This window comes from Sciurus carolinensis, chromosome 15, assembly GCF_902686445.1.
Source record: "Sciurus carolinensis chromosome 15, mSciCar1.2, whole genome shotgun sequence".
Classification (NCBI taxonomy): domain Eukaryota; kingdom Metazoa; phylum Chordata; class Mammalia; order Rodentia; family Sciuridae; genus Sciurus; species Sciurus carolinensis.
The window spans coordinates 31908351-31922072 of record NC_062227.1 but is presented as its reverse complement, the minus strand read 5'-3'; the positions used below and the strand labels follow the sequence as shown (position 1 = coordinate 31922072).

At 35.0% G+C, this 13722-nt stretch overlaps 1 protein-coding gene across 7 annotated transcripts in view; it reads right to left on the bottom strand.

The window, feature by feature from the left end:
* The window catches only part of Greb1l (GREB1 like retinoic acid receptor coactivator), a 260469-nt gene that overhangs the window by 86808 nt on the left and 159939 nt on the right, over nucleotides 1–13722 (bottom strand). For all 7 annotated transcript variants that reach the window (XM_047526836.1, XM_047526838.1, XM_047526842.1 and 4 more), the window contains exon 7: nucleotides 12966–13088. In XM_047526836.1, coding sequence (XP_047382792.1) covers nucleotides 12966–13088 — 123 coding nt within the window. The remainder of the gene's footprint in view (nucleotides 1–12965; nucleotides 13089–13722) is intronic.

Here is a 13722-nt window from a genome sequence, read left to right as displayed (position 1 = left end):
AACTATTTGAATTGAGCTGCTATAAACACTGATGTGGCTGCATCACTGTAGTATGCTGATTTAAATCCTTTGGATATATACCAATGAGTGAAATAACTGGGTCAAATGGTAGTTCCATTTCTAGATTTTGAGGAATCTCCATACTGCTTTCCAGAGAGGTTGCACCAATTTGCGGTCCCACCAACAATGTATGAGTGTACCCTTATCCCCGCATCCTCACCAACATTTATTGTTGCTTGTATTCTTGATACTTGCTATTGTGACTGGAGTGAGGTGAAATCTCAGTGTAGTTTTACTTTACATTTCTCTAATTGTTAGAGATGTTGAACATTTTTTCATATATTTGTTGACTGATCATATTTCTTCTTCTGTGAAGTGCCTGTTCAGTTCCCTTGCCCATTTATTGATTGGGTTATTTGGTTTTTTTGGTGTTAAGTTTTTTGAGTTTTTTATACATCCTGGAGATTAATGCTGTATCTGAGGTGTAGGTGGCAAAGGTTTTTTCCCATCCTATTAGATATAATTTTTATATGTGGTGTCAGATATGAACCAAAGTTAATATTTTTGCATATAGATATTCAATTGTTCCAACACCATTTGTTGAAAAGTCTATTCTTCACTGCATTGTTAGGCCTTCATTAAAAAATTAGTTGTACATACATGTGCAGATTGATTCCTGGACTTTCTATTCTGTTCTGTTGACCTATTTATGTGTCTATATACCAATATAATCCTGTTTTGATTATTATACATATATATGTATATAATAACTATGTATATATGTGTATGTATATAATATATATGTATATGTTTGTATATATATGTGTGTGTGTGTGTGTATGTATATATATATATATATATATATATATATATATATATATATATATAAAATTTTGAGACAGGCTCCCATTAAGTTGCCTGGCTGGTCTTGAACTTGTGACATGCCAGCCTCAGCCTCCAAAACTGCTGGGATTATAGGCATATACCACCACACTGGCTCTAATATAGGTTTTATATATAAATTTATCCCTAAAAACTACTTAAGTGGCATCACACAAATTTGATAAATTTCAATTCCATTTAATTCAACGTATTGTGAATTTCCCTTTTGATTTATTGTTTAATAGATTATTTAGAAATGTGTTACTTTGCAAATATTTAGGGATTTTTCCAGAAATCCTTCTGTTATTGATTTCTAATTTAATTCCATTTTGGGCAAAGAGTATACTTTGTAACGATCTGAAACCTTTAAATGTATTAAGACTTGTTTTATGGTCCTGAAGTATCTTATGTTTATTTTTGTCCTCTGTATATAACAGTCTTTTTCTTCTGGCTCCAGGAGAATGTGTACCCTGTTGTGGGGTGGAATATCCTATTAAATGTTAGTTAAATCAAGTTAGTTGATAGTATTATTCAAATATTCTATATCCTTATTGATTTTTTGTCTACCTGTTCTATCAATTATTAAGAAAAGGATATTCTAATACCTGGTTATATAGTTCTCAAATTATTTTTGCTTCATGTATCTCAAAACTCTATTACAAGTGCATAAGTTTTTTAGAATTGTTATGTCTTCTTGATTATTTGACTCCTTTGTCATTATAAATTACCTCTCTGATCTTGGGTAATATCCTTCACTCTGAAATCTATTTGCCTGATGCTAATATAGTCACTGAAGTTTGCTTTTGACTAGTGTTAGCATGGTGAGTTTTGTTTTAAAATACTTTTACCTTTAACCCATTTATATCTTTAGATTTTAATTGTTTTTCATGTGGGCAGCAAGGAATTGGCTCTTTTTAAAGATCTGATAATCTCTGCTTTTGAAATGGGGTGTTTAGATCATTTACATATAATGTGATTCTTGGTATGAATCTATCATCTTACTATCTGTTTTTTACTTGTCCTATCTATGCCTCTTTCAGCCATCTTTTGGCTCAACCAAGTATATTTTATGATGTCATTTTTATCAGTTTTAGTTGCTTATTAATTCTGGTTATTTTAGTAGTTGCTTTAGCATTTGTAGCATATATCTTACCACAGTAAAACTTCAAATGATGTTGTATAACTTCAAAAATACTATAAGAATTTTACAAAAGTATACTTCCATCTCTCTCCTCCTGGCCTTTATGCTATTGGTCATTCATTTTATTTTTGTATATATAATGAATCTCACAAAATGTCATTATTATCTTGACATTTTAATCAATTAACTTTTAAATAGATTTAAATACTAAGAAAAAATTGTATATATTTACCCATGTGGTTACCATTTCCAGACGTTTTCATTGCTTTGACAGATTCAGATTTTCATCTAGTTATCATTGTCCATCTACCTGAATGACTTCCTTTAGCATTTCTTATAATCTGAGTCAACTGCTGTGAATTCTTTCAAGTTCTGTATGTCTGAAAATGTTTTTATTTCACCTTCATTTTGGAAAGACTTTTTGCTGAATATAGAATTCTGTGTTGTCTGGCTCTTTGCTTTCTACACCTTAAAGGTGTTGCTTCACTGTATTGTTTATATTGTTTCCCATGAAAAATATGATGCTATGCTCATTTTTGTTTCTCTGTTCATAACACATCTTTTGCCTCTGGCTGCTTTTAAGAGTTTCTCTTTGTTGTTGGTTTCGAGCAATTTTATTATGACGGGATTTGGTATAGTTTTTTTTTTTTTTCCCTTCATTTTTCTTGTGCTTAGGATTCAGTGAAATTCCTGGATGTATAGGTTTGTAATATTCAGTAAGTTTGGGAAATTTTGGGACATTATTTATTCGAATGTTTTTTCTGTTTCCCCTGCCCACCTCTCTCCAGGCATTCCAAATACCAGTGTATTGTGCTGCTTTTGGTTGCTCCTGGATACCTCTTCATTTTCTCTCTTTTTTTTTTCCTCTCTGGATTTCATTGTGGAAAGTTTCAGTTACTATGCTTTTGAGTCACTAACCTTTTCTTCTGCAATGACTAATCTGTTATTCATCTCATTCAGTGTGTTGTTTATCTCAAATATTGTAGTTATAATTTCTAGAAGTTTGATTTGAGTCTTTTGAAAATATCTTCTATGCTCACTTAATTTTTTAAACATATGGACTCTAGTTAAAATAACCGTTTTGCTGTCCTCTTGTATTTCATCTGTATCAGTCTGGGGTTGTTTTTGGTTAATTGATTGGTCTTCTGAATATTAGTTATATTTTCCTCTTTGCATGCCTAGTAATCTTTTTTTTCCATATTTTTTATTGATGCATTATAGTTGTACAGAATGATGGGATGGGCTGTTACATATTTCATGCCTGGTATGAAATGGACATCAAGCATTGTTAATTTTTCCTTAGTGGGGGCTGGATATTTTTGAATTCCTATGACTATCTTTGAATTGTTCTGGAACCAAGTTAAATTATTTGTAAGCAGTTTGATTCCTTGGGAGAAAAAATTCCATTCACAAAGGACTCTATTCCATTTCATTTCTATTACATTCAAGAAAGGGAGAACTAAACTATTTGAAGGCTGCATACACAGCATAATGATTACCTCTGGGCACACAGGAGATGGGGTGGGGAAGGGAGAAAGGTGGTTACTGACTGCTGAAAGTCTTTTGTTTTCCTTTTATGATATTTTTAGACAGTATTGAAGCAGTGCTTGGTCTAGAGCCAAGTATTCTCCATTACTGGGACAAAACCTTCCTAAGTACTCTATTCAATGACTAATGGTGATAGTCTTCCTGTCTGGCTGTGGGAACAGTCACAGTTCTTGGCCCTGTCTGACTGCTGAGCAGTTTCCTCTAATCCCCGTGAGTGATACTTTTAATTAGCCTCAAGAATTTTCTTCATGTGTGGGTCCCATTTTCTTCTACTGAAGTCAAGGAACCTGGGGTTCACCACAATTCCCCCTCCCTGTATCATGTTTTAGAAACTCTCTGAAGACAGTGAGCTGGGGCAGTTGTAAGGTTCACGTTGTTTTCCATTTCTCAGCGATTGCCGTCCTTTGTTGCCTGAGGTATAGTGTCTGGAAAGCTGTTTTTCATGTACTTGTCTGGTACTTTTGGTGCTGTTTCAGGTGGGAGAGTAAATTCCGTCCCTTTTCTTCCTTTTGGCCGAAGTAATATTGAGTTGATCTGCTGTTGATCCTTTAACCTTCGTGGTCCCCCTCTTGGTTTCCTGTTTCCCTGCCCCTTATTCTCCTCTTGAAATCTGAGACACATGAACATTTTACTGACCAACTTTTATATCTCCATTTCTTATAACCCAATAAATACCCGCCTAAAATTGTTTGGCTGTGAGGAGAGAAATTAGAAATTCTGGTTTCATTATTATCTAGCTATATCATAGACTTGTCTCCATTAGGTACTGGCCTTTATTTCTGCTCATGCAAATAATGCTGGAGAGAAATTAGTAAAATACAGACATTTTATACAGACCCATACATTTGGCCTAATTCTAAGAATTTCTCAAAGTTTAACCTATTAAAAATACAAAATAAAATTTAAAAAACAGAAACAAACATGCCAAAGTCTCACTTCTCTTACCCACCATTATTATTTTTTTAAGCACATGCCTGTTGGTGTTTTATACATAGGCTCTTTTGACATGATAAAACAAAAATAAGTTTTAATGTTACTTTTTGTACTTGGGAGAAGGGTTTCCTATGTAGCTGCCCAGGGTTTACGATGATCTTTTTGAGCATCTTTATCAAGTGTGCATGCCATGATTTACCCAATTCTTTCTATACTAAGGTTTCTTCTTTTTAGTTAATGTAAAAGGGAATTGCACTGAATATGTTAACTCTCCTCTTGGGTTATAGTATTACCTAAGTTCTCTAAAGTGAGATTACCAGACCAAGGAGTACACATATTTTTAATGTTCTTATTACATATTGCCAAATTGCTCTCTTCACAGTTCATACCACTCTTCACCTTCCCCAGCCTGGAGGAGAGTATTAGTATCCTTGCCATCACTTTTAGTGTTCTGGGTAATGGAGTAGGTGAAAATGACCTCCCACTGTTATGACTTATAATTTCTTCATTTCTACATAGAGGGAAAGAAGTCTTCCTTATACTTGCTAAACAGTTGCATTTCCTTGTTCACAGACATCTCCCAAGCACAGTCATGGCCTTCAGACTTCCCTCCTATCTCAGAAGGAAGCAATAATTGGTTTTCTTCTTTGTTCCTCCCAATCATTCATTCATCAAATATTTATTGAGCCTTTTCAATGTGCCAGGTATGACACTAGGCTCTGGGGGATACGATGGAGGAATACAAGACATAATCCCTGCCCCCAAGGAGTTTACAATGTAAAGGGAAAGGCTACAGGTTCTCAATATTTAGTTAGGAGAGAGAAAATCTGCCACCCAAAGGGTTACCACATGTAGGAAAAGGAGTTGTTTTTGGTAAAGCATTAATTGAATGTTCAAGAGGAAATAAGTTTGAAAACACCTGCTAGAGCAAATTTTGACTACCCTGCCCTTAAGGTTGTACCTAGAGAAGGAAAGAAGTTTAGCATCTGGAGAAGAATAACCCTAAAGAGGACAGAAATGAACACGGTTACATTGTTGGGACAGTAGAATGATGCTTTCTCATAGAAACTGCTTTCTGAGCAGCTGTTACTGGAGACAGAGGGGGATCCCTGGGGAAGGGGATGGAAAAAAAGTGAAAAGGTTGCATGAGCGAGGCAGGCCTGGATTGGACACAATGCATCATAGAATGTTTTAGACATTAAGTTCTTGGATGCTAAGAGGTGGAAGGAAATGTTGGGCATTTCCTTCCTGCCCCTTCCTGTCTTAGAGAACAAAGCCAGCTGTAAGACTCCACACTGAAATATTATTCAACTGCACAGTCCCACTATTGAGTTGCTTCCTGGTGCCCATGAGGTGAGCAGCTTCGCTGCATCACACACTGGACACCATGATGTTCTGCCTTGTCACAGGCCCAAAAACAATACAGTCAATTGCCCATGAACTGAATCTCTAAAACCGTGAACTAAAATAAACCTTTTTCCATATAAGTTGATTATCTCAGGTATTTGTTACAGTAACGAAAACCTAACACAAACAGCAACTGAGTCAAGCAAAAGCAAACACAAAAAACAAAAATAAAGAAAAAGAAAAAATTTCAAAACACTGCCAGCAGCCAGTAATAACCTCCTTTCTCCCCTTCCCTATCCAATCTTCCTCCCTCTGCCCAGAAGTAATCACTGTGCTATGCATGCATCCCTAAAATAGCTTAGTTTTTCACCTTTTACAAATTTGATAGAAATGAAACAATACTGGAATGAATCTTTTGTGAATAGCTTTTTATTTGGCTCACCATCATAGTTATAAGATTCATCCCTAGTGTTAATGTAGGTATTTGTTTTTTTTCATTGACTTATGGTATTTCATTAGACAAATATATTCAATTTTCTTCTCCATTCTATTGATGATATTTGGGTTGTTTTCAGTTTGAATCAGTTGTGAAGAACACTGCTATAACAGTCCTGTTCATTTCTCTTGGTGCTCATGTACAAGGATTTCTTTAGGGAATGAAATAGCCAGATTATAGATAGGTACATTTTCTACTTTACTATGTGTTACAAATTACTTGGAAGTGGTACTATCAATTAACATTCCTTTATCAGAATTGTACATTAGTTCTTGTTTCTTGAAATGTTTGCCAACATTTATTATTACTATAACTAAATTATTTCAAAGTACTGCCAGTTTGGTAATGTGTATAATGGCTTCTCTTATTTTTTTATGTAATTTCCCTAGTTATCAAAGTGGTAAATCATTTTTTGTGTGCTTTTTGGTCATTTGGGTTCCCTCTTTTTGTGAGGTGCCTGCTGATATCTTTGCTCATGTTTTTTTCTATTGATGAGTCTTTTTCTTATTCATTCACAGGCATTCTTTATATGTTCTTGATACTAGTCTTTTGTTAGTTTTATTATTGTCTTCCAATTTATGTCTAGGTTTTTAATTCTCTATAGTTAATAGAGAGAATAACTTCTAATTTTAATAATTAGAAGTTGTATTTTAAAAATTTTTTTTGGTATCAGGGATTGAACCCAGGGGAACTCAACCACTGAGCCCTTTTTTTAATATTTTATTTTGAGACAGGGTCTTGCTGAGTTGCTTAGGGCCTTGCTAAGTTGCTGAGGCTGGCTTTGAACTTGCAATCCTCCTATCTCAGCCTCCCAAACTGCTGGGATTACAGGCATGCGCCACCACACCTGGCTGAAATGTCTTTTCTTTTATTATCAGCACTTTCTATCTCAACTTGAAGATATTCTTTCTGACTCTACAATGTAGAAGATGTATTTTACATCTTCTAAAAAAAATTTTTTTTTTCATTTTGGTACCAGGGTGCTTTACCACTGATCTACATCTCTAGGTTTTTAAAATTTTTTATTTTGAGAAAATTGCTGAGGCTAGCCTTGAACTTGCCATCCTTCTACCTCAAACTCCTGAGTGGTTGGGATTACAGGTGTGCACCACTGGCATCTGATGGTTCGATAGTTTCATCTTATACTTTTAGAACTTCTAGTTACCTGGGATTGATTTTCCTGTAGTAAAAAACAGGGCTCAATTTCATTTTGTCCACATGGGATATTCAATTTCAGAGCACCATTTATTGAAAGCTTCCAATGCTTATTAAGTCATACCTGTTAAGTCTGAAATATACCTGTTATGTGAATCTGTTTTTGGACTTTTACTCTGTTCTGCTGTGTCTTCCTGTGCCAGTTCCATTTTGTCTTTATCAGTAAAGCTTTATGAGTTTGGCATTTGGTAGGGAAAGCTCTCTCATTTGTTACTGTTCTCACCACTCTAATACACAAGGCTAAAATGGTAAGGGTATTATGATACTTTGAGCCTACAGTGGCTCACAGAGAGGAAAATCCCATCTTGAAGACAACACCTCTGACTCCTTCATTAGGCATAGCATATAGGGTCCATGACACTTTGAAGGAATCATGAAAATATTTTAGTTTATTTTAAAATCAGAAGAAAAGAGTGAACAAAGTGTTTTGATTTTGTGGTACTGAGGATTGAATTCATGCATGATAGGAAGGTGCTCCACCACTAAGTTATAGCCCTAGCCCTGTAGAAAATGTATCAATATATAATTTTAACAGATTCACTTGTATGCCAACATAATCATAAAACATAATTTTAAGTATTGTTCTATGCAGAAATGCCCACATCAGCCAAGGTACCTAGAACTCCCACCACCACCCAAAAAAATCCACCATGCAATGGCCCTTCTTGGTAGTTTTCTTTAAAGTTATTCTATTAGTTACAGGGGCAAAGCTTGGGAAACTCATCCCTATCCTTTCCTATAAGCTAGGGGACAAAAACATGTGCCCTGCTAGTAGTAGATAAGCATATCATCTTTATTTGGAAAAATAGTACACAACAGCAACAGCAAATTAATAATCTTTCAAAACTATATACAAATTTAAATAAAAATGGAATTCAAATAATATTTATTTCTGGGCATTTGCCAGGTTCCAAGGGATACAGAGATAATAAAAATAAACATAAGATTCCCAGAATATGAGTGAATATAGATGGTAAACAAATAAATATAATGAGAATCAATGCCACACCAGTATGATAGCAAAGCCGTCAGTTCGCACAAAATTGCAAAGCAGGTGTTGTTAATTTCAGTTTTTACAAATGAGGAAACAAAGGCACAGAACAATTAAGTGACTTAACCTAAACCTCAGTTAATATATGTGTCAGGTGTAGCATTTTAATAGGAGGACTCTGACCCCAAGATCTGGTCTGAGACAGTGTGCATCTCATAGAAGACACTCAGTAACTTAGGTGGTATTGAACTGAAAGGGAAATAGTGCCACATCAAAGGATTGTACATTTTCTCAGAGCAGTATTTTGGTTTCTCTTTTATATTGAGGTATATTTTACATGTCATAAAATTTACCCATTTCAAGTATATAATTGGATGGTGTTTAGCAATTTTGCCATGTGGTGCAACCATAACTATAAATCAATTTTAGAACTTTTTCAGCCCCTAGTAAGAACCCTCATGCCCATATTCAGTTACTTCTTCATTCCCACCTCCTGATCTAGGCAAGCACTTATCTACTCCCTGTCTATAAATTTACATTTTCTAGAAAACTGATATAAAATAAAACCATATAATATGTGAACTCACTGGTGTCTTTCACTTAGCATAAGATATTTAAGATTCATCTGTGTGCAGCATGTGTCAATATTTCATTCTTTGTTATTGCTAAAGGGTATTCCGTTGTATGAACACACATTTTATCTACTTATTTCTGAGCTGACTAATTTAGGTTGCTCCCAGTTTTTGACTATATGAGTAATGCTGCTGCAACTATTTGCATGCAAGTTGTTGTGAGAAAATAGGTTTTCATTTCTCTTGGGTAGACACCTGAGAGTGGAATTACTGGATTTAACATTGAACTTTTTAAGAAACTGCCAAGTTGTATACCAAGCAGTGTATAGAGGTTCCATTTTTTTTCTCATTCACTGACACTTGTTTCTGTCTTTTTTATTCTAGTCAGTCTAGTGGGTGTGAAGTGGAACCTCACTAAGATTTTGATTTGTATACGCTTAAAAACTATGATAATGAACTTCCTTCCTTGTGCTTACTAGCCATTTGTACATATCCTTTGAAGAAATGTCTATTCTAAATCTTTTACATATGTTTCGACTGGATTCTTTGACATCTGTTATAGAATTGTAAGAGTTTATTTGTAAATTGTAGTTACTAATGCTTTATTAGATTGTGTTTTGCCAATACTTTTTTGTGGTTTGTCATGTAAAAAGTTTTGAATTTTGATGAGATTCATTCCATCATTTTTTCCATAAATAAATCCTTAGAGTCAATTATTTTTTTCTTCAGTGAAATTCACTGAGAAGAAGATAGTCTGTACATAAATGGTCTGGGACAATGGATAACCACATGCAAAAAGATGAATTTAAGACTCTCACCTCATGCCATACACAAAAATTAGTTCTAAATGACTCATAGACTTAAACTGTAAGAATAACAATAATAAAGTCTTTAAAAGAAAACATGAAAAATTTCAAGATCTTCAGTTTCCTTTCTATTCATGTCCTGATTTAACTTGTGTGTGTATAGATAAAGACATAGCAACCTTTCACTGATATTGGTAACAAAAATTTAAATGTCAATGACAAAAAAATGTGGAAAAATATGCAAGGGATAAATGGCAAGTCAGAATGAATATTCAGTGTTTGGCAGGTGAAACTTAAGTCAATGCTGTGTAAGTCACAACTTAACTCCTTCAAATATTATACAATGTATACCTACATTTCAGGCTAGAAAACATTGATTATAAGCAGTCACCACCTGAAGATTAAGAGTAAGGAGAAACTCAGGGCTGGGGCTGGGGCTCAGTGGTAGAGCACTGTCTAGTATGTGTGAGGTACTGGGTTTGATAATAAATAAAAATAAAGGTACATCAACAACTAAAAAAATATTTTTAAAAAATTTTTAAAAAATATTTAGGAGAAAATATCCCTTATAGAAAAGAGAATCTTAAATCAGTTAAGAAGATGCCTAATGTTTACAATGATATCATGAATTTGACATGAAATTCTGTTTTTGGTACCAGGAATTGAGCCCAGGGGCGCTTAGCCACTGAGCCACATCCTCAGTCCTTTTTATTTTTTATTCAGAGACAGGGTCTCACTAAGTTGCTGAGGGTTTTGCTAAGCTGCTAAGGCTGGCCTCAGACTTGTGATCCTCCTGCCTCAGTCTCCTAAGCAACTGGGATTATAGGCATGTGCCACTGCACCTGGGGACAAGAAATTCTTATATCCTATTACATTGAATATGTGTCAGAAGAAACTACTAAAGTATCTATAAACATAAATTCGTAAATAAAAACCAATTCTTCCAGCAAATTCTATGGATTGCCCTAAAATTGTTAAGAATTAATTTCATGGTCAAATTACTTCTTCCATCGCGCCAAGGGACACACAGGAATACTGGAATAACACATGGCCACTTGTATTCACTGTGCATCAGTCAGTGGCCTCTCCTTCTCTTGCCTGTCTCATTACAGCACCAAGGATATCTCTGCTAAAGCCTGAATCTTTGCAAAAGCCTGATTTCATCTTTCAAAACAAAACCTGTTTTTGAAAAATATTTCCTGGTATAATTAAAATTATATTACTGATTATTGATATTTTGATTTCTTTTCATTATTTTCATGTATAACTTGTTATTTATATACCCTCTTAGGAAAGTTGACATGTTTTATTGTTCTTCAATTTCTCTGAGTGATTTTTAGATCACCGGAGTCATTAGTCAAGTACCGAACCCTGTCTTCTAGCATCTGATGAGGTTCGTAAAATATAATGAACCTTGCTGAAATGAAGTAAATGCTAATTTTTAAAACTATCATTTTAAAATTACATTTGATTAGCTCTAAGCTTTAATGGCAGATAACACATCATGGAATCCATCAAATTACTAAAATAATATTGAAGAAGAGACATGGAGGTATGCCATTAATATAATGAAGGCTAGTCTTTCAATGCCAAGAACTGAATACCAACTAAAGGTCCTGGACAGTTTAAAAGTTGGATTTTTAAATTCAGGATGAGGTAGACTTTAATGTGACCACTATATGCTGCAGAGTCCACCACAGTAAGAAGTACCCCAAGTAAAGTTAGTCTTATTATCTTTATATTATTGTTAACATCTGCTAATAATCACTTTCATCCTGAAAAGAACACAGAAACAATTTTCCAGTTCATCAGAAGCACACATAAATTTGAAAGAGGCAAGTTAACTAGTAAATGAAGAGTCTTCCTTTTTTACTTGTTATAGTTGAGTGGACACTAGCTAAGTACATATCCTGTGAAATTTGCATATTAGATGGGTAAAATGGTACTTCACAGAAAACAAGTGAACTAAAAACAATTCACGAATTCATTTAAATACTTTCCTTCTTGCCTAAGATACAACTGTGCTGATTCTGAGTAATTTTCTCAGGTACTATCTGCAGTGATCTTTTCAGTTATAGCCCCAACAGCCACTTGGAGCCATGAAGTCCCAACTGGAGTCTTATTCTGACCTGAGGGCCTAGACCAGTGTCTACACTAGAAGAATTTTTAGATGCCTTGAACTAGTCACTAATCTGCTCAGCATCAGATCAGCCATTCTGTTGATCCAGCCCTGATACTGTAACCTGGTTTCAGATACTAAGATTTTATTGGGTTATTTGTAACCTTGCCCCTATCTTTATCACTAGAAACTAGGTCCTGGATTCATCCATTATGATCCGCAATCTTACCTTAAGACTTTACTTTGTATTCTAGTTAGTATACTACTACCTATAATGTTCTGTGGGCTTATGTGGAGTCCTGCTGTGGATTCAGGCTTCATGAGTATGTTCCCAGTACATACCACCTTGTGCCTATAATGTCTCCATTTCCACTTATTACCTACCTAGTATCAGACTCACCTCACCACATCATATGCTTCAGCTAAATTATCTTCTAATTTTCAGTTCCTTTTTCCATCCTCTGCCTGACACTGGTGGACTGTTGGGACTTGAGTTTGAGTTATCCACAGACTGACCCATCTCAATGCTGAGTTCTATTCTCTTTCTCTCTCTCTTTTTTTTTTTTTTTTTTTTTTTTGCAGTCCTGGAAATTGTACCCCAATCTTCATGCATGCTAAGCAAGTACTCTGCCACTGTGCTATATGCCCAGATATTTTTATTTTATTTTGAGACAGGGTCTCACAAAGTTGCCCAGGTTGGTCTTGAACTTCTGATCCTTCTGCCTCAGCCCTGTGAAGTAGCTGGAATGATAGGTGTGCACCAGCTTGCCCAGCTTGAGTTCTGATCCTAATAGGAATTCAAGTAATACCTTTATTTAAAAATATATCTCTATTCACACCAGTCAGCAGTAAGTTTAAAGATGCTTCATTAAATATATATCTGCTGCTTGAAGTACAAAAGAAAACACCCCATACCTGTCTGAGTGAATCCTGTTTTGTATCCATTGGTTGTCCCATTTTCTGGAGTCACAGTTGAGGACACTGAAGAGTTTGGTTTAATAGAGTGGCAAGTAGCAGAGGATTGTCGGCTTCTACATTCTGGAATGGAATAAAAATCACATTATGTGAAGAGACCAATATTCTTTTTTTTTTTTTTTTTTTTTTTTTGTGGTGCTGGGGATTGAACCCAGGGCCTTGTGCTTGCAAGGCAAGCACTCTTCCAACTGGGCTATATCCCCAGCCCAAGACCAATATTCTGTTTAAACAGGTGATGGGGACATGATTCATAAAATCCTTAAAAACAAATGCTGCTTCTTAAGTGGTAGCCACTTTATTAGAGATCCTATTCCCCTAATCCTGAGTTCAACAAAATGTTCAGGCACACAAGCACAGTTCTTCCTAGGACCAGATGTCATGCTTGAAAAACAAAGAACAATCAGACCTCTGTTCCCTGCAGACTAGTTCCCAGGGAAAAATACTCATAACCAACACAGTGGTGCTAGCTTTTTGGGTAAAACAGAGGCTAAATGATCAATAATTTATAAAGACAACAACAAATTTTACAAACACCAGTTAGTCTCCTGTCTAGGATTTACTTAAGTTTAGAACAGTGACCTAGAGTTTGTTTACACTACCTTCAACCTTCTCTACTCAACTTTAATTTATGTCCAAACACAGAAGCAAAGAAAAATTTTATAGGTAGAAGAGAAAAAATTAGAAATACTCAAATACT